The sequence below is a fragment of the Martes martes genome (assembly GCF_963455335.1).
Source record: "Martes martes genome assembly, chromosome: 5".
NCBI classification, from domain to species: Eukaryota; Metazoa; Chordata; class Mammalia; order Carnivora; family Mustelidae; genus Martes; species Martes martes.
The window spans coordinates 153,974,391-153,999,420 of NC_137892.1; the positions used below are offsets into that span (position 1 = coordinate 153,974,391).

At 48.8% G+C, this 25,030-nt stretch overlaps 1 protein-coding gene across 1 annotated transcript in view; it reads left to right on the forward strand.

The window, feature by feature from the left end:
• The window catches only part of ANKH (ANKH inorganic pyrophosphate transport regulator), a 125,860-nt gene that overhangs the window by 71,296 nt on the left and 29,534 nt on the right, over nucleotides 1-25,030 (forward strand). The window contains exons 2-7 of the mRNA XM_080803889.1: nucleotides 1,797-2,013; nucleotides 9,222-9,340; nucleotides 11,998-12,081; nucleotides 18,456-18,626; nucleotides 20,303-20,437; nucleotides 22,522-22,614. Of these exons, the coding sequence (XP_080660015.1) occupies nucleotides 1,797-2,013; nucleotides 9,222-9,340; nucleotides 11,998-12,081; nucleotides 18,456-18,626; nucleotides 20,303-20,437; nucleotides 22,522-22,614 (819 nt within the window). The remainder of the gene's footprint in view (nucleotides 1-1,796; nucleotides 2,014-9,221; nucleotides 9,341-11,997; nucleotides 12,082-18,455; nucleotides 18,627-20,302; nucleotides 20,438-22,521; nucleotides 22,615-25,030) is intronic.

A 25,030-nucleotide genomic window follows, 5' to 3' on the forward strand; every position in this document is an offset into this window, starting at 1 on the left:
GGGGGAAAAGGGAGAAGAGGACTAGACATACAATTGGAAACAACTATCAAAAACTAGCTTATAACATACCAACTTTGTCAGAAGAATAATCTAAATTCCTACAGCTATTAGATATTTTTCTTCTAGGTTTTTCTAAAACCATTTTACACATTGGTATTTTGCTATACGTCTTATTTTTTTTTTCTTGCTAGCAGTGCTTTGCATGGAATGTTCAACTATATAATGATGGATACATTGTCATTATATGTTTGTCAAAACCTCTAGAATGTACAACCCAAGAGTGAATGCAGACTGTGGGCTTTGAGTGATAAAGATGCATGATTGTAGGCTCATTGACTATAGAAATGTACCACTCTGGCATGGGATATTGATCGTGGAGAAAGTTGTATGTGTTGGGGCAGAGGGAGTATAGCAACTTTGCACATTCTGCTCCATTTTTCAGCTCTAAAAAATAAAGTCTATTGTTTTGTTCTAATCTCAGCCTATTGATAGTAATACCATGGCTACTAATGCCTTAGGGCCCTCACACGGGCCCCGGTGAGCCTCCCTCGGACATGTCCCCCTTTCAAAATCAGTGTCACTACTGGGATGACCCTTGTGGATCTTACTATGATTGCAGGACCCCCTTCAACAGCAGCCATCAGGAAACTTTGGAAAAAGAAAGGTTTATGACTTACAAGGCCCGGAAGCTGCACAGGACACCTGGACTACATCAGTGACGTGGGTGGGGGGGTAGGGAGAGCATGCACACACACGCACAGGCCTGGGATCCTGCTTTTATTGGAGTCAAGGGTGCGGACCCAGAGTTTCACAGGCTTACTCTTTATTGGTGAATTTAAGACATAAGAGCAAGAATTTAAAGCTCTTGGGAAAGAGACAAGTGGCGCAAATGGCCAATTATGAAATCAACCAAGATCTCGAAAACAAAGGAGCCTTAGTGGTGCAGAAGGTAGCCTGGCTCTTTATCAAGTCGTGTGGCTGGCCATGGGTTTATTCATGATAGTTTCCTTGGAAGTGGATGCTTCTTTGAAATAGTTGTCTGGGTGATCCAAGCTTGCTGTCCGTGCTCACACTACATCCTGTTTCTACAAGTCTGTGACTACATAGAAAGCCAACTCTCCTCCTTGATCAGTTTCCTGTTCCTAAAGAACAGGTGATGTCCTAACATTGAAAGTTAAAATATAGTAAGAATTGGGCAAATAGCATCTTTCAATTATACGATATATTCCTTCATTGCGTTTTTCATAGCTTTCGCTCTGTGCTGTGAAGGGTACCGACATAGCACATACGTGGTATTTCAGGTTATGGGTGCATGCTCCCATGTACTTGCACACGCACACGTGCACACACGCATATGCACACACGCCCCTTCCTTAAAGAGAAAAAAAAAAAGAAACCATCACCCACTCCTCACGAAGCATCTGACTCATTTCTAGAATGCCTGTTGCTGTTATAGAAATTCAGCCCACAAATAAAATTTAACATGTTAAGCTTTTAACCACAACTGCCTAGAATTATTTTCTGGTATTAACATAAAATTCTTGCTGGGTTTCTCCTCTAATACTTTAACCCCAACGGGCAGGTGTCTACCCTTCAAGAAGCTACTTCGAACCGAAGCTAATATGGATGAAAATGAAAACTAATAACTTTTATCAAATTATAGTGAGCTTTACCCTATAAGCTGCTTAGTGTTTCTATAGAAACCTGTCTGCCGAGTTTTTATCTTGGAGGCGTGAGTCCCTGGAGATGGACGACATTTCTAATGCTGTTTGTGGCCTGTCTTTCCCCCTCCACAGGCCTTGAACAGAGGCATCGCTGCTGTCAAGGAGGACGCAGTGGAAATGCTGGCCAGCTATGGGCTGGCGTACTCCCTCATGAAGTTCTTCACGGGTCCCATGAGTGACTTCAAAAATGTGGGGCTGGTGTTTGTGAACAGCAAGCGAGACAGGACCAAAGCCGTCCTGTGCATGGTGGTGGCCGGTGCCATTGCTGCCGTCTTTCACACCCTGATAGGTAAGGCTGCTGTCGCCCGCGTGAGGTGCTAGCTCGCTCGTTTCTTGGGCCTTTCTGTCCATTTGAATGCATTTATTGTGATAAGTGATTTCTTCGGTAATTATTAAAACATTTGACATGAAAATTTCAAGGGATGAAAGGAATGGGGTTTGTGCTCCTAGTGCAGGAAAAGAAAATGTGTTTTCTCTGGGAAGCTCTACTATTGACTCCCAAGCCCTGTGTCGGAGAAGAAGTGACTTCAGTAAGGTCAACAAAATGGCCCAGTCCTCCTAGAGACACGCATTATGACACAGACTCAAAAATAAAAACAGAATGGTTTTTATTAAGATTGATGCTTATTAGCAGTGAGAACAAATGATCGTTTTATGTAGTAAATAAATAAAACAGATTGTTGTATATATTAAAGTTAACTTATTTTAGGGGCTCACTAGTCTGTTTTATCCAAAGATGAGACTAAATACTATGGCATAACATGCTTTCCATGAAAAAATAAGAAAGCTGTATCGTACGTACAGTGACCCGCGGAGAGATGGACTAAGACCTTGGAAAGGGACTTCCTTTGGAGCCTCAGTCCTGCTTCTGCTACCTCCTGGGGGGGCAATAAAACTCTAAGAGCCTGACTTCAGAGCTCCTTGGCTTTAAAACAGCTCAGCTTACCGGGCATGAAAATTGAGTGTCACATCTATTGGGCCCAGTTGCATAAAACCCGTGAAGTAACACCTCATAAATCCATTGTGTACCTTCCAAACGGCACCAGCTGTATGAGCTCCATGAATGTCAGTGGTGAATAGAGGAGCCGGGAAATGAACCGAGATCATTAACGGTGTATTCAGATGGCAGCTAATGGTTGCTCACACGACCTTGAATCTAAAAGTAAATGCCATGAAACCCTTTTGGTTTTCCTCTCAAATGTAGCACAAGCTTTTGTGCTGAGAACAGTGTAAAACCGTGAGAGGATGCTACTCACAGGCCAGATTTTCAGCCAAAATGTTGATATTGATCATTTAATTTGGGCTCAAAGCTTCAGGGCCTGGGATTGAGAGGAGACACTCTTCTTCCTTCAACTCAGGCCCTGAATACTAACTTGTGGATGTGCTTTGAAGAAACGTCCTGCAGCTAGATTGGATCTGAGCCACTCTCAAAGATGGTACATGCCTTGGAGAAAATTCCAGACACGGAATCAGTAGGTCTAGATAAATTTGTGTCGAAATGGGTAAATTAGTTCCCTTTTGCTATCACTCTTTATTTAGATTTCTTAAGTAAGCCTCGCATTCCCTGTTTTAGTCATAGTTGAATAAGGCTTTGGGACTAATAGCTAATTACTGGGCGTCAGTCATCACAGAAGAACAAAGCTGAGTGTCCTAAGTCATTGAAACTGGAGTGAGGAACATGTGGTCATCGAGATGAAAATCAGCATCATTTTTCAAGTTCAGTCTAAAATTTTCCATTTTAAAAAGAGAGTTATAAAATCTTACGTGTGAATCAAAATGGCTCTACATCCCGGATGGATTTAGCTATTGTTCTGAGCAGACTCTCGGAATTCTAGAAGATCTACCGACCCAAAAGTCTGTGACTGTTCCCTGTGCACCAGAGCCTGTCTCTCAGTATCTGAACTGCAGGAGCCTTGGGAGTAATTCTGGCTTTTGGTTCTTGGTCTTTGTTGGGCAGCTGCCAATAAGTGTCTCATTTTAGCTAAATTGTGGCCACTACTGTTGTTATGGGCTCATCTGTGAGACACCACTTTTTTAAATTGCAGGGCATGGGGTTTGCCAAGACCAAACCTTAATTTAGGCCAGTGGTCAGGATGTAGGTGTGCTCCCACATCCCCCTCTTAATTAATCTATAAAAGAGGAAACCTTGCTGACCATGTACTTGGTTAATTTGGGTCCAGGTAAATTTCGCCTGCATGAAGTTAGTATTAACCTGTGCACCTAATTCACGCAGATAGAGAAACCATGGCTGTGGCTGTTTTCTTGTCTACACAGTTGATTCTCAAGTGACCTATAAGGCCTCTTCCGTGTTCCAGAGCAGCCTGGGCAGTCAGCACTGCTTAGGGGAGCAAGTTCCGATGTTCTTCCAGTAACTTCTAGAGTGGGTCCATTTGTCAGTCTTCCCATCTCCAACAACTTTTCCATTATCCACAGGTTATAGACCCATCCTGGAAAGGGTACAAGTTGGTATCACTGAAACGAACAAGGGTGCTAGACAGGGACAGTTTCAGTGTAGTCTCAAAATGTATCGCTCCGTAACAAACCCCCCAATACTCAGTGACTCAAAACACAGCATTTATTCTTGCTCACCAGACCGGGGGCCGGCTAGCCAGTTCTTTTGGACTCACTATGCTCATGCCTCTGTGCTCTGCTGAGAGTCAGGAGGCGGGGCTCACTGGGGGGCCGTCAGCCAGCAGGGGCTGGGCCAGATGGCCTCTACTGGGACAGCTGGGCTCTCTTCCACCAGCCTGAGCTTGTGTGGACAGCTATGGCAATACCCGAAGTGAGAAGATAGAGGCCCACAAGGCCTTATGAGGCCAAGAACTGGAAGTAGCCGCCATCACTGCTACTGTGTGTAACTGACCAAGACATATCCCAGGCCAGCCCGGGTTCAAGGCAGTAGGGAAACACACTCCAGCTTTGCACCAGAGGAACTATGAAATATTGCAGAGAAGGGATATAAGGAGGAGAGAAGAATCGGGGACATTTTGCAATCGGTCTACCCCAATCACTTCTTTGGGGATGATGGACTCAGGCATTTGTTTAATCAGTATATATTGAACACCAACTGTGTGGCAAACAGTGGGCAGATCCCGGGAATTCAGATACAAATAAGGCACATTCTCTAGAGAGAAGCAAGATATCATGCAGTAAGTTATTACAAAAGACCCACTCCACAGAGACTCAACACCGGTGAGATTGCATTTACGTTCTTGTGTTAAAATCTCACATACGCTGTACTTACTTTATGCGTGAATTTACGATATATTTGCAAGGCCTGAGTGGCACTTGCACTTCCCACACATGTATCTTCTGGTTAATAGTTGCACAATGGGGACTCTAGAGGGGTGTCCTATGTCTGTGTCCCAGCCCCCATGCCAGTACCCAGCCTCTTCACAGCCGGGTTCGCTGGCACAGTGCCTGATGCATAAAAATCGTTCGACCCTATGTGTGGAAGTGATTTAAATATCAGCCATACAAGCACACACACTTTTGAAATGATTCATTAGAAACATGGGGGTCAGGTTACCTGCCTCTGTGAAAAGCCTAGTAGTAAACAGAGAAGCCTGTGGCATAATCAGTAGTACTTTTTTTTCCTTATTATATATTTTTAAAGATTTTATTTATTTACTTGACAGAGAGATCACAAGTAGGCAGAAAGGCAGGCAGAGAGAGGAGGAAACAGGCTCCCTGCTGAGCAGAGAGCCCGATGCCGGGCTCGATCCCAGGACCCTGAGATCACGACCTGAGCTGAAGGCAGAGGCTTTAACCCACTGAGCCACCCAGGTGCCCCTCCTTAGTATTTTTTTAATTTAATTTTTATTTTCAGTGTTCCAAGGTTCATTGTTTATGCACCACACCCAGTGCTCCATGCAATACATGCCCTCCTTAATACCCGCCACCAGGGTCACAGGAGTACTTTTAAGACTTTTAAGCATGGGAACTTGGGAATTTGAATGAGAATAAGGTTCTCAAATCACCTCTTGGAAATGCACATATTATTCTCTTACTAGAATCAGAAGAAGGCTTTCCCCTCAATTCCCAGAGGAAAAGAGGTGTATAAACTTGCCTTGATTAATATTAATATTTCGAGGCATTTTGCAACAGGCGCAGGTAACTACTAGACGAGCAAGCCTGAGAACCACTCATTCTGGAAAGAGTCGGTCACCCTGATGGGCCCAGGGCGGAAGAGCTGGGGATTTGAATGGCCCTTCTGGTTTCTTCTCGTTTGGGTGGGGTCAAATCTGTCTACCTATAAAAAGGTCAGGCCTGTGTCCTCCCTGCTGCGGCCACGTCATGAAATCTGTTTACATCTTGTTCAGAAGCCTTGTTTAATTTTTCTTTTGAGTGTTCTGCCCTTCAGAAGGAATGGAAGCTGTCTCAGAACGGTTGAGGTGGGGCAGTTGATAGAAGTTGATGGTCCCTGAACGATAGGGCAGCCAGCCTGGTAATTATGGACTCTGTGCAAAGCACTTTCAACAAATTACCCCCAGCCAACAGCTCCAGCCAGAAACGGCTCAAGGGCACAGGAGCCGAGGACCAGCTGCAGGCTTGAAAAAGCAAAGCGGGGAGGAGAGGCAGAGGCAGAAAGCTTGGCCCACGGAGCTCACCACCCAGCCCTCCTTCAGTCCATCTTCCTTATCCTCTCGTTTTAGAGGCACTGTTTTCGGTGTTTTCACTAAAATATTCTAATAAGTACGTACACTGAGGTCTATCTACAGAAGGTAGAGAAGCAGATATATGTATCGCTCTCTCTATGCTGTCCGGGGCCTCACAAGCAGATGGCATGCCCGGCTCTCAGCTGCTCAGACCTGTGGGTCCCAGAGTCTCCCAGGAAAAGAATTCTCTCTCCGATTCTCAGAAGCCGCCTGTGTGACTTTGCTGGGGTTGTGCTCATGATGCTCCACAGACTGGGAGCTGAGACAATGGAAATGTATCATCTCCCATGGCTGGAGGCTGGACGATCAAGCTGTCAGCAGGGTTGCTCCCCACCCCGGGACTCTCTGGGAGCTTCTGTGGCTTGCTGGCAACCTTGAGCCTTCCTGGGTGTGTGGACCCCGCCCCCCATCTCTGCCTTCACATCCACGAGGCGTTCTCCTCATGTGTGTCCACCTCTGGGTCCAGATTTCCCCTTCTTAGAGGGACCCCAGTTATATCGCTGCTCCAGTGTGATCTCATCTTTCCTAATTAGAGCTGCAATGACCCTGTCAACCGAAGAAGGTCACATTCTGCCGTCCCCGGGGACAGGGCTCACTCATCCTGTCTCACCTCTAGATCTCAGCTTTCCCTGCTTTCAGAGTCCATCAAGTGCGCTCCGTGGCCTTGTCTGTGGGCTCTAACCTTGACCCTGGCATTTCAGCCCACGAGCTCTTCCTCGCCGCCCGGCTCTCACCCCTGGCATGGCATTGCCCGTCTCAGCCAGCTCGGCTGCCTGGACCTGCCGGCAGCTTCTGTCCGCGAGGGTGGGACAGTCTTTGGGCCGGGGCTGAGTGGCCCCCGGGCAGGTCCCAGCACAGTGGCCGGTTCCCGACTGAATGAAACAAATGTACACGTGATCAGCAGCAACAATAAACTCTGAGACAAAACCTGCAGGTTTCAGCGCCCCAAGCACACCATCCACCCGCTTAAGGAACGTCTCCACCCGGGCCTTGAGTGTCCATCTGTCCGCTTTCTCCGGGTCTGAGCGCCTCTCACCGGGCGGGGAAGGCAGGCTGTGGGGCTCCCGCCCTGCCCCTCCCCTGAGCCTTCCAGGGTCAGGTCAAGCTTTCTCTAATCTGCTCCTCTAATCTAATCTGTGTGCCCTCGGATCCCAACGTGGACCTCACAGCTTCGTCCTGCCCTCCTTGTCCCACCTTCCCAGGTCTTTGCTCTTTCTGCCCTGGGACACGCTCCCTCCTGGATTTCTCTTCTTGCTGCCTCAGTGGCTCGGCTGGCCCCACCATGCTCCACACCTGACGTGTTTGCTCCCCCGGCGGCTCACTTTTTGGTTCTCCCCTTTGCCCCTCCTTAGAGGGCCTCGACCCCTCCTCTTGCATTTGCGTCCCCCATCCCCCCGTTCTCGGGATGTCCTACCCGTTCCATACCCCTCACGCCTTGAAATCACTTTACTTCCCCATCTGGGATTCCCACTCGTGCATCCAAATATCCATGAAATCAGACCGAAGACTTGACTTAAAGTTCCCATGATGCAGGACTAATCCGCCAAAAAGGAGTGGAAGCTTCTCTCTTTACTATCGGTTTCTTTTTATCAGTTCATAGGCTTCCAAGTCATCCCCCAAACTTTGAAGTGGAGAGAAGGATCTTATTATTCACCTAAAATGAGACTCTCACTGCATTCTGTCTCCGTTCTGATTTCAAAGCAGCTTTGTAGTTGTCCACTGCATTAGTATTTGTATTTATAGAAAAATGAGAACAGCAGGAACGGTGCTATTAAACCGCCATGTAAAACGGTATGAAAACACAAAAATTGTTGTTTTTCGATGTAGTCTAAACATCTATCAATGAGGTGAAAATCTCTCAGTTTATTTCATCTTTGCTAACAGCACCTGCCAGAGTGCCCAGCTAATACACTAGAAGGACCTTCCCCTTCCTTCTGTTATATCTGTTCTGCAGCTGCCAATTCATTCGGTCTATGTCGGTTCAACACCAGCAGGCTCCTCCCAAAAGGTGAAACAAAACAAATAGCAAGCCATGAAAAGACTTTTCCATTTTTTTATTGAAAAGACATATTAACAGGGGCACCCGGGGGGCACCGGTGGTTAAGCATCCGACTGTTAGTTTTGGCTCCGGTCATGATCCCAGGGTCGTAAGACTGAGCCCTGTATCAGGCTCTGCACTCGGTGGGGAGTCTGCTTGACATCCTCTCCCTCTCCCTCTCCCCTTTCCTCTCTAAAAAAAAAAAAAAAAGGAAAAGGAAAGAGAAAGAAAGGGCGTATCAACATCTGGGAATTTCCTCTTAGTCAATAAGTACTACTCCATATAAACGTTTAGCTTCCAAATGATCCATCAAGCGCCCTTTCATGATGTCAAGTTAATGGACGCATCCTAAATGCTTAATAGGAGATTGAGTAATTGATGCCGAGTAAACCCACAAAAAGGAATTCATTGCAACCATTCAAGTGTGGGAGCAAATCACGGAAAGATGGTCATGGTTTACAAAAGAATATATGTACGGAATGATCCCATGTTCATGTTAAAACACACACATGTACCCCACGCACGTGCCCACCACACACATCCCCATAAAAGAACTGGGCTGTTAGAACCCAGAGCATTCACCGGGGCCCCCTCTGAGCAGAGGGGTAAGATTGGACATGATCTTTTTTCCATTTGCTCATCTACATTTTCTCATTTTTCTACACCAAAAAAAAAAAAAAAAGAAAGAAAGAAAGAAACCCAAATATTACATCTAACATTGTTTTTGCACCTTTGAGATGAAAAACTTTAAAAGATAACTTTTTCTAAATATTGCTCTGTATGTTTTTTGGCCCTTTGCAGCTTATAGTGACTTAGGCTACTACATTATCAATAAACTGCACCATGTGGATGAGTCTGTGGGCAGCAAAACGAGGCGGGCCTTTCTGTATCTCGCTGCCTTCCCTTTTATGGATGCAATGGTGAGTAATTGTGGACACTTCTTTAAAAAAAAAAAAAAGTGATGGTGTACTTAACATAAAATTTACCATTTTAGCCGTAGACCCCATTTGGTTCATCCATTCATCCATCAGTGGACACCTGGGTGATTTCTACCTTTTGGCTATTTCTATAATGGGTTATGAGCATGGGTATACAATACCTCCTTGAGCTCCCTGTTTTAATCCTTTTCAGGTAGATAGCCAGAAGTAAAATTGCTGGATTATATCATAATTCTATGTTTAATTTTTTGAGGGACCCTCATCCTGATCTCCGTGGCAGCTCTATCATTTTATATGCCCACCAGCAGTACAGAAGGGCTCTAGCTGGCCGCAGACTCGTAACCAGTCCATCTTGGCCATTTATTTGGTGAGAATCATCTGTATTTGCCACAGAGTTCTAGCAAGAGGCAAGAGAGCCTATTTGAAAGCTGTATTTAAATATAAAGTTCTTTTCCGATATAGTCAGGATCAAGGGATCAGGACAGCTTTCTGATAAACTCACCATTTGTGTGGCTTAAGCACCCAAAAGCATTTTAGAATGAGAATCTCTGGAAAATATGGATAGGCTTTCATGACTTTAATAACCAGCTTTACTACATTACTAAGGGTGGCTCACTTCCGTAGATTAAATTCTTTGTCATGATACGGGAGAGTTCTCAGAGAATGCTTTTTCTCTATTCCTCTGTGCTATTGAGAATTATAAAAGAGATTTAACCAAAATTAAAATACACACACACACACACACACACACACACACACACATATCTTCAGTAATGTCCAATGCTGGGAAATAAACATCTTCTTTGCGTTCCATTTTAAGTTATTTTGGTGGGGGGAGACTTAAAAATATGTTCATCTGTACAGTTTTTCACCACCCCACCCCTCAAGTTTCACATACTTTAGATGCAGATGAGGCAAGTGGGTGTCCACAGTGAGGTGAGGCCAAGCCACACATCCTTGGAGGAATGAGCCAAGGTCGACTATGTGTGGTCCACCTTCTCCGATGGTATCAGGAGTGCAGGTAGCTTATGGACGTGGCCTTATGGAGTCTCTGCCTGCTTTCCACCAGTCTGTACGGTGACCTTGAGCTCACAGTTTTCACGCAAAGGCTCTGATTGTCAGTTGATGTGGCGGCAGGGTAGGTCAGAGAATTAGGCCATCAGAGCACTGGTGCCCGGATTTTCTTCTCCTTACTTATCACCAAGTAAGAAATTTACTCTGTATTTACCCTGGCAGTTGACACATACTCCAAAAAAAAAAAAAAAAAAAAAAAGACAAAGAGGCTGGATTTCCTAGAACTGGATTCCCTAACGGTGCCCCATGCTGGCCTAAGGGAGCCCCATAGTGCTTGGAATTGGGAAACAGTAGAAGCCCAACTTCCTAGACAGAGCCCCAATACTGCTGTGAGGCCTGCCCCCCATCTGTGTGGGGGCTCTGTGGACACACAGAAGAATTACAGTGATACGGTGAATTCAGGGACTCGGGACTAAAAGTGAATTCCAGACTCCCGTGTGCCCTATGTTCCATTCCCCTTCAGCTGTATTTCTTTGCCGTGAGAGAGTTTCTAAAACTCAGCGTAACACCAGAACATTGGGGATTAACACCCTTTACTTTCCTGTTTCATTATCAACGGCCCCCAAAGACCCAGCAGTAAGAGACTGTTCGTAAAAAAACAAAATAATGAACATTGATAAAAAGTCAGGTCCTCTTCCCAGGCACACACCCCTACACACCTACACCTGGTTAGAGAGAGAATGTTTGAAAACCGCAAAGCTTATCATCCCGATGGCTTCGGTCGACAAAGGGGGCCCACAAGCCACTGTTTGCAAATGTTATCGACAGTTGGCATCTCTTTCCACGTCTGGCACCTTGAGACCTGTGCGCTGAGGGAGGAAGTAGACGGGGCAGCCGCTGTACAGAAGTCCCGACACAGACCTCGCTCGGGAATAAATCGTATTTGTCTGATGGCTCGAAGCTCGCACGAAATGTTCTCGCTGTGTCGGTCCGCAGTGGCCTTTCCGGGTCAGGAGGATGACGCTCACACAGACCCTGCCTTGAACTTCAGACCTCCAAACTCACCGACCCCCCGGACTTTCCATCGTCTGCTCCCCCCGAGGACCTTCCTCTTCATTTCCCTCAGAGGCAGAGTGTCAGATCAGATCCTGCCCCAACTTGAAGGGAAGGAAAGAGTAGAGCCCTCATGGTTCGATGAGAAGCTATAATGACTATAATAACACAGAACCGACCTGGAGCCCTCGTTATGACACGCCTCGCAGAGGGAGAATGTTTCTGCCTTGTCACGCGGGCTGCCCCAGAGAGAGAGGGCGTTTCCTGCGTTCTTGGTATCCATCTAGCTCCCCGGCTAGGAAAGCTAGTGAGCGCCCTGGTCTGCGATGTCACCCGAACTAGGTAAATCCCGTGCAGTCACTGATTCCGCTTAGAAATCTAACGCGGACCTAAGCCCCCAGGCCAAGTTATGGTCATTTGACCAACGGAAGGTTTGTCCTGTGCTCCGAAGGTTCGGGGGTGGGGGAGGGGGTTGTAAAAGTCTATTTCTGGAACGCCCAGTAAATCCTACCGACCAGAAGTCATCCGATCCCAGCGGTGTCTCTCATGCCAAATTCTCTTCACCCCGGCAGGCGTGGACCCATGCTGGCATTCTCCTCAAACACAAATACAGTTTCCTGGTGGGATGTGCCTCGATCTCCGACGTCATCGCTCAGGTCAGTACGGTCTGTGTGTCCGTCGGAGCTCCCCGGAGCCCGCGCCCGCCTCGCTGACACGCATTCCCTCTGCGGGGCCTTCCTGCCCTACTCCAGCCGAACGCGGACGTCAGGGAAGCCGTGTTGAACACGTGGGAGCATGAGCCCTCCTGCCGGAGACGCACGTCTAATCCTGCGAGAAGGAGGGTGGTAGGAATTGACATTCGGCATCAGATGTGTGGCCCTTGGGCTTACAGATCTCGCCTGTGAAATGACCGTCGGGTCCCAGCACGCGTGTGTCTGGTGGTCAGTGGGTCGTGGCCGGGGGCACACTTGGTCCTCCGTGTGGCCTCCCAATACATGGTCTGTCCCTTGGCTCTAGAGGGAGCTCTTGGGAATTCTTCTTCCAGGCTGTTTCTCGTGTAGATGCCACACACGGCTGCCATTCATGCGTCATTAGCCCACATCTCACAAGAGCCAGGAGGCTGGACGCGCTCTGAGAAGGCCTGCGTGTCCCTTTCTGTGGACCCAGGCTCTGGCACCAGCCCCAGTTCTCCACGTTACTTCCTTTCTTCTGCCACTCAGGATACTGCATGAAAAATTTCAGCAGAAAATTAGATTTAATTCCCGTAATCTATGAATTAGCCCTAGTTCCTACAATCAGGGATTCGGGAGAACCGTTTCTTCACAGAGGAGGGGGGATGGGCTGATTTTTAAGCTCCTTTTCCAGTTCTCGGTTCCATTCCATGAGCATTTCCGTGCATTTCTACCTGGTTTCCCCCCATCATACAAGCTAGTCTGGCGGCCACCTTTTTGAAATAATCTACTGTCAAACCATTAGTACCTCCCTAAAGACCAACAATTACATTTCCAAATTAATTGCATTTACTCCAAAAATCACTATTGAAAGTAATTTAAACTAATTCCTGTTAACACTGTGTGTGTGTATGTCTGTGTGTCTGTGTATGTCTGTGTGTTTGCTCACACATGCGTACGCCTGGACACTAGCTCACGTCCTCTCTGGATATAGTTTTGTTAATTTTCTTTGAGTTACTAGAGATTTTTGTCCTGATATTACTTTTATTCATCCTCTGAGAGATGATCTAAACTGCCTTATTCACTCTCATCAGTTAATTTGAAATTAAGGCCGCACCTCTCTTTTCCAACATGGGCATCAGCAACTCAGGGAATATTTATAGATGTGTGTTTTCTTAAGGGCAAACAAACAAAACAAAACTTCACTTTGCCGGAGATAAATATAGAGAGCGTCTAGGAGTACAAGGGAAAACCAGATCCTGAAAAATGCTTTGCCAGCACGCCTACGGCCATTTTCCTTCTCAGTTTTAAACCCCGTCCTGGCCGGTGCCTGCTGGGAGGGCTCGCGAGTGCAGAATGATCAGATCTGGTGGGGAAGAGAGACGGGAGCTGGATTCAGATGCCATCTGGCCCCGAGCTATTCCTGGTGAAGCCGTTATTTTAAACCTTGTCGTTTGAAAGTTTGGAGGAATAAATGCGATGTTCGTTCCTAAGTCTTTTATTACTCCTGCTCCCCCACCCCCTGTTTTAGTCCTCTGTTTCTTGAAAGCATTTTGTTAAATACCGAATTTATGAGTGGATAGGTCTCGGGCAAAGTCCTCTGAAAATACCACCTTGGCATAGAGACATAGTGAGTCGTCGCCCATGGTAAAATGAAAGTAGCTTATAATGCCTAGCCTTTCAGTGGCAACTCCCATGTTTTAAGACTAAGCTGGGATGCCTGGGTGGTTCAGCCGGTTGAGTGTCTGACTCGTGGTGTCGGCCCAGATCTCGATCTCAGGGTCGTGGGATCGAGCCCAGCCTTGGGCTCTGCTTGTCCCTCTGCCGCTCCTCCAGCTCTTGCCTGCTCCTCTCTCTCTCAAATAAATAAATACATCAAATCTTTGAAACAATTTTTACTAAGCTAATTGATCTCTCACCATAGTACAAGAAAGCTCTCTTGGTTTGGTTCACCCGTGCAATAATGCTTTTCTGTGCCACCATTACTGTCAATAACGCTATGTCCTAGGGGGCCCCTGGGTGGCTCAGTCGGTTAAGCCTCTGCCTTCGACTCAGGCCATGATCCCAGGGTCCTGGGATCGAGCCCCGCATGGGGCTCCTTGCTCGGCAGGGAGTCTACCTCTCCCTCTTGTTCTCCCTCTGCTGCTCCCCCTGCTCGTGCTCGCTCTCTCACTCTGTCAAATAAACAAAACCTTTAAAAATAAAATAGTGCTACATTCCAATATATTGCCAAAGAATTTATGAAGAATATTGCTGTTTCTGCTGTATTTCACAATCACCTGGTCAATATTTGCTCAGCATCAGCAGGAGCGATCTCAGGGCGTTGCTGGATCTTACTGGGACCTCCCGTCCTAGCCCTTGCCTCCTGACTCAGCCCAGCACCCCGAGACGGGAGGCCACCCTCCCAGCTCCGCAGCGTTGCTGCACTCCTGTCAGCCCCTTGGCTCCCTGTCTTTTCATCTCAGCCTCCTGGCAAGGTCGCACTCCTGAATCCCCCTACAATGCACCTTTCACCACCTGCGCCCAGAAAGTCAAGCAGCTGATGGAGCCAAGAATCTACGCTCGTCACCCAGCGCAGCTGACCCAGGAGCTACGTCAGAGGGTCCCTCCCCTCCTCGCTCTTCCCAGTAGACGAGCTGCCTTCCCACTTCCATGAGAAAGTTGAAGCCACCGAATTCTTCACCTTCTGGCCAACAGACCTGCGAGCCTGCCTCCAAACCCCGCGTCATCTGCGTTTTCCCCCCATTCTGGGAAACGAGGCGCCCCCCCTTCTCTGGTCCAGACCCCCGGCTTCCACCTGCGCTTTCTCAAGAACGGGGTCCAGCCGGCTCTCCTCGACCTGCTGTCTCTCCCCTGGGTCATTTCTCCTGACGCGTAAACGCGCTCACCCATCTGCCGTTTTAACACAACAACAAGGGCAGCTTTTTCGGGCTCCCACGTGCCTCTCGGGCTCCAGTTCTGTCACTTCACAGCCAGACCTTCAGGAAGGGCGGTGTTTGCTCACTGTCTCCATTTCTTTTCTACTTCTGTCCCTTCACCACCTCCAAGTCGGCTCCCCGGGGGGAGGGGAGGTCTTGCCAATGACCTCTGTGTCACTCGATCCACGGGACGGTCCCGTCAACTTTCTGGCCGTCTCTCCACTCCCTCCACAAAACGCGGCCTCGCTCTGGAGCTCGGCACCGCCCGCCTGCTCTGTCTCCTCCTTCCGGGGGCCCCTCCTCTACAGACGCGAAGATGTGGACGTTCCTCGAGGCTTTCTCTCTCCTTGCCGTGTTCTGTTGGAGAAGAACCTAATTCACGCCCTAGGTCCGTACCATCTCTAACAGGACCAACGATTCCCAAATCAGCCGCGCCCTGTCCTCTGAGCTCCAGACAACATATCTAGACGCCAGTCGGATCCCCGGCGCCCCCCTAAGCTCAAATTCATACCTTCTCTACCAGCTGTTTCGATTTTGAGCAAACCGCTGGCACTGTCATCGGGTCAGAAGCCTGGGGACCGTCCTCTTCATCACCAGGCCTTTTCGATTTTAATCCCAGGTGTATCTTTGATGGGCCCTCTTCTCCCCATTTCTGCCCTCCTCACCCGGGTCCGAAGGAGCCCCCGTCCCGCCCGGGCCGCTAGAGAGGTCTCCTGACTGGCCTCTGCTCTGGCCCGCCCCTCCTTCTTTCCTTCCTTCCCCCGCTCTGCGGCCACAGTGATCTCTTCTCTTGGAAATTCTGGCCACGCTGCTCAGAAGCTGCTATAAACATTGCTTCCCGGGGTTCCTGGGATAAACGATCAAAATCCCGGTCATGGCGACAACGTTCAAGACCCTTGGACCGTGGTTCCTCGCCAGCCTGGCACTCTTCTCTCGTCCCCTGGCTCCCACCACCCCCACCACGGGCTCTCCATTTAGGGCCCTGGTGTGGCAGAGGACCCTTCCATGGGGCTCTTTGCTTCGGCCCCTCTGCCCAGGAGGACTTGCTCTGCCTCACGTCCTCGTACCTGCCACGGACTCCCGCCACTCCTGCCTACCCCCGCCAAGGCTGCAGGTCTCAACTCAGACGGCACCCAAGGGGATGCCCTCCCTCGAAGCAGCCGGGCCATCCCAGCAAAGCCTCGCAGTGGACACTCCCCAGCGTCCCTGTCTGGTTCACGTCCCCCCTCCTGCACCGGACTGTCAGCTCCCGGAGGAGAGTCTGCGACGATCTTGTTTATCTCTGGGCTCTCGCGCACGGTGTACAGGGCCTGTGCAGAACAGACTCTCCCGGGGAAAATTCTTACCAAGGAGAGTAGGTTCCTGCTCGGAAAATAACCTGATGTTTCTGGTGGTAATATCAGATTTGACCTCATAATTCTGGACTGAGATGCAGAAGGCCCCATGTTATTTTTAACTGATGGGCAGTACAGTCCACAGGGACGATGGAAACTCTGTGATGGGTGCTGGGCCCCACGGCATCGAGCTGTTAAATGGGGAGATGTGTGAGAGCCACTGGCCCGGGGCATCCCCCTCCCTCGGTCCTGCAGAGCCCACCCCCTTCTTGTCATCACCACACTTACTTCTCTTTGGCGTGTATCCCCTTTTTCCTTCTTATCCACATCCTCCTCCGTGGTCCTGCCCAGCAGGCCTCCATCTCGCATGGCCATCCTGACGGCCCAGGGTGCCTTCCTGGACATGGCAGTGGAGAGCTCAGTCCTCATGCATTCCTTTCTCGTACAGCGAGTTTTCGGTCTCTACACACAGTCGTCATTGTTCCCACGGTGGGTTTCTGTGTGCCGAACCGTCCGCTTGCTGAGACACTCGACAAACAGCTTGCTGAGACACTCGAGCCAGGGTTTGCCTGGGGACTCCATCGAGCCTTCTGAGGCATTAGAGACGTCCCCACACGTCTGGGCCCCATCGCAGGACTCCCGGTCCTCCGTCCCTAATGCTGCGTGTCCCTAGCGAGGCTTCCCCACGTTGTGTCTGCATCTTCGGTGGGCATTTTCTACTTGTGCCACTTGAAAGGAACAGGCATGGGGCCAGTTACGGGCATCTTGACTTCATCCCTGGGCTCCACTGCATTCTTGGGGAACAGGAGTGGGAGTGTGAGCACCACCTCAACTGGTGTCTGCTTACGTCGTCGGTGCAGCTGCAGCCTGGTTGTGTCCACGCGGCCAAGCCATGCCTGAGGCTCCCGGTCCGAATCGGCCTCGTGTACTGGGTTTGAGAGTGACAGCTGGCATAAGACACAGCCCACACTGCAAACAAACCACCTCCAGCATCTGATACTTTTACCGCGCTCACAAGTCTGTATAACCCTGCTGTTCTGTGTAGCTCACAACCACCTGACCAGCTCAGACAGTAGAGGATGCAACTTGATCTCGGGGTTGTAGGTTCAAGCCCCACATCAGGTGTGTAGATTGCTTAAAAATGAAATCTTTTTTAAAAAGTCAGTGGAACTCCAGAATAGTGTCCCCCTCCCCATTAGTTAATTTTTGTGGCCTCCCATCTTCAGTGGTCTTCTGAATGTGTGAATCCCCGGATGGCTCTGGACAGAGGCTGGGCTGCTCTTCAGACTTTCATAGACAGGAAAGCTAAATACTTGTTAATTTTTTTTAGAGATTATACAGTTAGTAGGGATTAATACTTTATTATTTTAATCTCTCCTGACTCTATTTTTTTTAACTCTTCCATTAAGTTAGTATTTTAAACTTTAATTGACTTTGTTTTGTAATAATTGAAACTGGTGCTTTTTGCAGCATTTTTAGCAAACTTCATCTTACAAATGTTAATGTCTATTTTTCTGTATATGTCGCTGATCACCACTACTTTTTCCTTGTGGACTTGGGTCCTTCATTGTGGATTATGTGTGCGTGTCAGGATCCAGGCTCAAGAGGGCAAACCTCTACCACATCTTTGGGGGTCTGGGGAACAAAGTGTCTGGATGTTTTATAATGACATCGTAACCAGATATATCATTGCCGTAAAAGAGTATTAGGGGCCGCCTGGGTGGCTCATTGGGTTAAGCATCTGCCTTCGGCTCAGGTCATGATCCCAGGGTCCTGGGACCGAGCCCCGCATTGAGCTCGGTGCTCACTGGGGAGCCTGCTTCCCCCTCTCTCTCCGTCTGCTACTCCCCCTGCTTGTGCCCTTTCTCACTCTGTCATATAAACAAAATCTTAAAAAAATAAAAAAATAGAAGAGTCTTGGAGGTGAATATAGCAAAGCGATTGTGTGCTGTTCCCCTGAGGACACACGGAGCCCCAGCCCCAACTCCTGTCCTCCCTTCAGCATCGAGGTTTCACTCGGCGTCAGGGTGCCAGCAGCTGGCGTGCGTGCCCGTTGATGGGTTCCGTCCTCTCCCCTCTGACTCGTCCTTGTTTTCCCGCCCTCCAGGTCGTGTTTGTCGCCATCTTACTGCACAGTCACCTGGAATGCAGAGAGCCTCTGCTCATCCCCATCCTGTCCTTGTACATGGGCGCCCTCGTGCGCTGCACCACCCTGTGCCTGGGCTACTACAAGAACATCCACGACATCATCCCCGACCGGAGCGGACCAGAGCTGGGGGTACGGCCTGTCTGTGCATCCGGGGACGGCCCTCTGGGAAATGGGAGACCCGTATACAAGCCCGTGCCCTGAGATGTCCAGCGCCAGGGCGCATCCAGAGGCAGACACGGAGTGGGGGGTGAATGGCCTTGGGAGACCTCACGGTGCAGCCTCCTTGTTTGCATATCAGGAAACTGAGGCACAGTGGGTCAGGTCAGGCTGAGGAGTAGATACGGCAGTTTTGGTTCTTCGTACCCTGTTGTCAAAAGTAAGTCATTCTGTATATTCATCAACAAGGAGCTGGGGGCCCACAGCTCCCATTTAACCTCGCATTTGGGAAATTTCTGAGTTCACAGCAGGACCCGAGGCTTTGTTTGTGCTTTATACTTTCCACCCTGGCCAGACACGGTCGCTCATTCGAGCACCTTCTGTGGCGTGAGCAGAGCATGTAGGCATCATGGGCAGCACAGAGCTCTGGTCTCTGCCCTCAAGCAGCTGCATTACATCCCGTCCCGTCCCGTAGTTGAGAGGAACACAGAAGCAACAGTTAGACGGGAGCCCAGACAGCACGCAGGATACAAGAGCCTCGGAGCACAGGGAGGGAAGACAGTGATGGGGTCTCAGAAGCTCCCCCACCTTCTCGAAGGTGACAGAAGTGGAGTCAGATGCCAGCAGGGTATAAGCCTCCCGGACTGGCCTGAGTACTGTGTCAGCATCCGTGCAAGCAGGATCTGACATGTATATGCTGATCCCGCCCGTCGGTACCAGACATCCCTGGGCTTGGTTTCCGTCTAGCTGTGGGGCCGATACGTACGAGTCCACACAGCCCTGAATAAGGCCCCCACCCTCTGATCCCTTTGAGCACAGCTTACTCTTGGCATGTCACAACAATAATTGTATTGACCACGTACCTCGATCCGAGGCGGGCCATCAATAAAATCTGATCTAGTTGTTTCCGTCACTAGGACACCCACATCAAAAGGGTCTCGATGGTAACAATCCATCTCTGAACCCTGAGCCGCCAGCAACGGGAGATAAAAGTGGCTGGCGTGGTTCCACGATGTGACTCTTACCCTCTGAAGAATCAAAACCGAAGTTAAATCATGAAAGCCAGCCTTTAAGGATTGCACACCTTTTGGTTTTGTAGAATTCTCAATAAATCACCTTTTCTTGACCATGCTTTCATTTTTATGCTTCTGAACATTCACGTGACTTCTGTCAGAGCTTTGAGAATAAGAACCTTGGTAATAGATTTATACCTCAATAATTAAGCACATTTGTGACCCGACTGGTTACAGAAATAAATTACAGTAATTTTTTTTTTCACTTCTGAGAGTTAAGTTCAGTTTGGTGATTGAAACAAAAACCAATTTCCAGCCTATTTTCCAGGCCATGGGATTGCGTTCTTTCTGGGTTAGAACTGCCCTGTTTGGAAAATAGTGATTTGGATCCATCAAACTTAAATGTGTGTTTTGATATCACGGTAAATTGCCAGCTGTCCGAGTTAATTTCTAATAACACTGTACGTTTTATTTTAATTTGAATTGGCTTGGCTACAGAGGCTTTTCCTTGTATTATTTTTAAGTACAATGAATTGACTCATTATTGACATCAAAAGGAAAAGCTTTGGCTCTGAAGTGTTTTTTCTGTTCTGCTTCTAGAATTTAGTGAATTTGTATTTCCATTTCTTGACACAGGGAGATGCAACCATAAGAAAGATGCTGGGCTTCTGGTGGCCTCTGGCGCTCATCTTGGCCACACAGAGGATCAGTAGGCCGATCGTCAACCTCTTCGTTTCCCGGGACCTTGGTGGTAGTTCCGCAGCTACTGAGGTAGGGTGGTTTCTAGGGATGAGGGCACTTGTGGTCACCTTGTAAAAAATGGAGGTGGGGGTGGGGAAGTGGACACAGACTTGTTTCCGATTACCTGGAGAGCTCAGGTAATTCTGTGGTATCAGAATGGAGGACCCATTCACACTCACAGGCCAAGAGGCTCTTAGAATCATGTGACTGTTTACTTCTATGAATATGGAAGGAAACATCTCCTTCATCCTTCGTGTTGACCAGATCTGAGGCATGGGCACAAGGCTAAGGGTGCAAAACTAGCAAGAAGCCGGGCTGGTCGAGGAATCCGGATTTTTCTGACTCCTGTCCAGTGGTCTTTCCATTTTCCTGTGGAGTCAGCGTGATGCCAACATTGTGGTGGCCGGAGACCACAGACTCTGCCGTGTAGCAGCAGACGTGACCAGGCCCAGACCGTCAGGCCCAGGGCCCCCATTCTGACCCAGCCCGCTCTCACCTGTTCCTGCCCCGCCTTCCTGCAGTACACCTCTCCCCCCACACCCCGGGCCCATCGTGGCTCTCCGAGCTCTTTGGCAGTCCGCCCTCCCCCAAATGAGGATCTCCATTATTTACTCACTCACAGCTCAAGAAATTTATCTGGAAACTGGCAGCTACTCCAAAGAAAGAGTTGAATCATTTTTTCCATCTTTCAAGTATGGTATGAACAAATCAAGTTACTTCATTTGTCTCCTCCTCCGCTGCCCTCTGGAGACTTGGTTCTGTCTCTGGAACTGCTGATCCTTCAGGAAGGCTGGTGGCTGCTCATTAGGGCCTTCTCTTTCCACGTCGCCCTTGAATGCGCCGTCGGCGTGTCTCCAGCCTGGGATCTCCTGCCAGTTTCCATGTCCTGGGAAGCAGCTCATGTGGGCTTGGAAAGGGATGCCCATAAATCACAAGCAGGACGCTTTCTTCTGCCTCACTTTGTTCTTGGACTTTGTGTTTTGGATCATGAAGGTCATCTTGGGTGGCTCTTACAATCCAACAGCTTTTTCAGTTAACACCAACAGTTGCTCAGAAAAAAAGTATGTGACCCCCATCACTTGTGTGCTGGAATTCCATCTTCCCCTTTAAAAAAAAGAAAAAAGAAAAGAAAAGAAAAACCAAGGTAAATGACCTCAGTGGCATAGAGACACAGCGTATAGGGTACGGAACAGACGTGTATTGACCATCTACTGCGCGTCTGCCATTTATGCACATTTCAGGGACTCCCAGCAAATCTTTGTGATGGATCTCATCATTCCCATGGTTCCGCTGGAGGAACAGAAAGGGGGGTCTGAAAGGGTCCCTGCTTCACACAGCTAGAAGGTGACCAAGGGAAGGTTTGGGTCCACACAGTAGTGTCTTCGCCCAGCTGGGAACTTACCCCATGTTCCAGGCGTGACCGTAATGTTAATTAAAATAGATGAAGCCTATACCTCTCCTTTACTAGCTGGTTAGAGTTGAACTCCGCCAAAATGTGGGATTTGATGCTTTGTTTTCACTCTCCTTCCTTTTCATTCACATAAGAAGAGAAACTCTCATTTTCACGGAAGGACATATTTGGTTTCCAGAAGAAATATTTCTTTAGTTTTCTTAAATTAAAAATCAAAATTGGGCTATTCTGGCCGGACAGATTAAAAGTAAGTTGAGTCAGAAGGGGAAGACCATAAAGCCACCAGCGAGCACCTACTGCCGGCCACCCAGAAGGACAGGATGGAGGCGTAGACGTGGACCCTAAGCAAAGACTATCTGGAGAGCAGAGAGGGCTCAAAATCGCATTTTGGGACTCCAGAACTGGGCTAGACTGGAGGGCTCCATTTGGCTCAATGGAAAGAGCAAAGGCCCCTGGTCTGGTGGGCCTGGGTTCAAATCGTAGCTTGTCCAGCCAATGCCCAGGCTCGCGATCCCACTCCCATCTGTGGTCGCAGTGGAGCATCTGCCTCTCCATGTTCCCCCAGTCCTGCCTGCGACTGGCCAGTGTGGAGTGATCCGTCTGTGGTGGCCACACCAAGACCGCTCCCTCTGGCCCGTGGCAAGAGCAGCTCCTGGAGATGCTCTCGGGGACACCAACACTAACTGCCGGCTCTCTCTCGTAGGCAGTGGCAATTTTGACAGCCACATACCCTGTGGGTCACATGCCGTATGGCTGGTTGACGGAAATCCGTGCTGTCTACCCGGCTTTTGACAAGGTGAGCACCTATACGGCGTGATGTCTGAAACACTCTCTTTAAAATTAGCCTTTGATAGACAGGCGTCTCCAATGAAGAACACGCTGATATTTCCCAGTCTCACCTCCCTCTGTAAGGTGAATGTGGTGGGGGGGGGGGGCGTCAGGCGTCATTGTGGAATATTTCCCTCAGAAAATAACAGAAGTCATGAAGCTTACCTTCATGCCAATCCTCTAATGCCCTCCAAACGATATTCACTTGTAAGTAATTCCAATTGAGAAATTATTAAATTTTTTGTAAAGGGAAAATACACTCTCAAAAAAGTTTATTACATTGCATTTTGTTTCTGTGGTTGGTTGGTTGGTTTTTAATTAAACGAATGCTTTGCTGACCTCATAGCGGATGTGAAGGTACAGACAGGATTGAGCCCTTGAGGTCCTAAGCTTCTGGATGGATGTCTTTCGGCGTACACAGTGTCCATGCCCCCCGAAGCTGTCCGTGCAGTGGCCTGGGTCCAGGTTGCTTTGGATGCAGCGGACTTATTCCAGGGGAAAGCCTGTGTTAACCGCAGCTCCGTCCTCTCGCAGCTGCGTGCACACCACCCTTCAGACTTGTAGCCTGTGGCTGGGTTGGCACTGTCCTACCAATCATTGAAGTAATGTCTTTTTCATTAAAGCTTAATGACTTGAACCTGTAGACATTTATAGCAAAACATAACCCCCAAAGATAGTGTACAATTTTTTTAAAGATTTATTTTTTTATTTGAGAGAGAGAGAGAGAGTGTGCATGAGTGAGCGAGCAGGAGGCAGGGGCAGAAGGAGAAGGAGAGAGAAACTCAAGCAGACTCTGTGCTGAGTACGGAGGTCAACACGGGGCTCGAACTCACAACCTGAGATCATGACCTGAGCCACAACCAAGAGTCAGATACTTAACTGACTGTGCCACGTGGCGCCCCTATACAATGTTTTCAAATGAAAAATAAGGGGGCACCTGAGTGGCTCAGTCAGTTAAGTGTCTGCCTTCGGTTCAGGTCATGATCCCAGGGTCCTGGGATCAAGTCCCATGTCCGGCTCCCTGCTCAGCGGGGAGTCTGCTTCTCCCCCTCCCTCTGCCCTTATGCCCCACTGCTTATGCTATCTCTCTCAAATAAAAAAAATAAAATCTTTTTTAAAATACAGAGGAATGAAAACTAGGAAAGAAGCACACACCTGCACTTGTATTTTTCACACCAACCCTTTTGCCTTCAATTTCTTTAGAACCAGCTCAGAGCCATTGCTGGTAACATTTTATCTGATCCCAACAAGAGCCCTGGGATGTGAGGAGGGCAGGCCTCTTTGCTAGGGACCCCAGCCGATGAGCTCTGGCCACTCGGGCAGCGTGGGTTCTGGCTGGCTGAGGCTGGGCTCCCTCCTCGCCCCACTCCCACCCACTGCCAGACCCGCGTGGGCATCGGGAAGCCCACAAAGCAAGGCCCAGCCACAGGCCGTAAGCTGCACTCTCTCTTCACATAGCGTCCGGCTTCTCAAATGTGTGGTTGTCTGTGGGCTTCTGGAAGAGGGCACAGCCTGTAGCGTGGAGCCCCAGAGAGGTTTCCTCTGCACCTCGCACCCTGAGCCCGGGTGCAGACTCCCCAGCAGGCTTTTCTCCTGGTGGTCCCTGTTTGCATGAGTTTAACCCAATCTATGAGCAGACGTCACTGTTTTCCTTTCAAGGAACATGAATATAGAAGTAAATCCTAGAAAACCGAGATGGATATACGTCTTTTTGCTAAATTTCTAGCTCTTGGAGAATCAGATTATATAATAATCCTTGAGGAGAACAGCAGGTACTAAATATTAGAAACTCCTGGCTGGGAAAGTCTCATCTGGAATGTTTTGGGCTACCTTGAAATAATACCACTTAACAATAGCAATACAGCACTGTACGGTTTCACCGGGAGCATCCAAGAAAAACTTGGTTTTGTCCGTGATCCCAGGGGTTAGGTGCTGTGAAGCATCCCTGTAGTACCTCTCGCCAGCAACTGCAAGTCACTCAGAATCCTTCTGGAGCCTCCGTCTTTGTTTCCGGGCATTCCAGGGAGCGCCTCTGAGGCGTCCGTGTGAATGCTGTCTATTCACCCAAATCGGAGACACCTCTGTGCGGGCTTGCAGAGTTGGCTGCATTGACAATGGAAATCCTAGCCTCTTTGTGCGGTCCGGAATAAGCGATTTGACATATCTTGCGTAACTTCTGACGGCTCTCGCTAAATATCCACTGGGAGCGTTTTGCACTCATACAAAATCTCTCCAACGTTCAGTTATCATCTGTGGAAGAGTCTGCGTCTAGGCGCATCGGGTAAACAAAGCGAAACACGCCTGCCAATCTAATGATACGTGCTTGTTTATTCCAACCCTGCTGCCAGAAATATGCTCTGTTTTCGAAATGAAAGCACACCTGG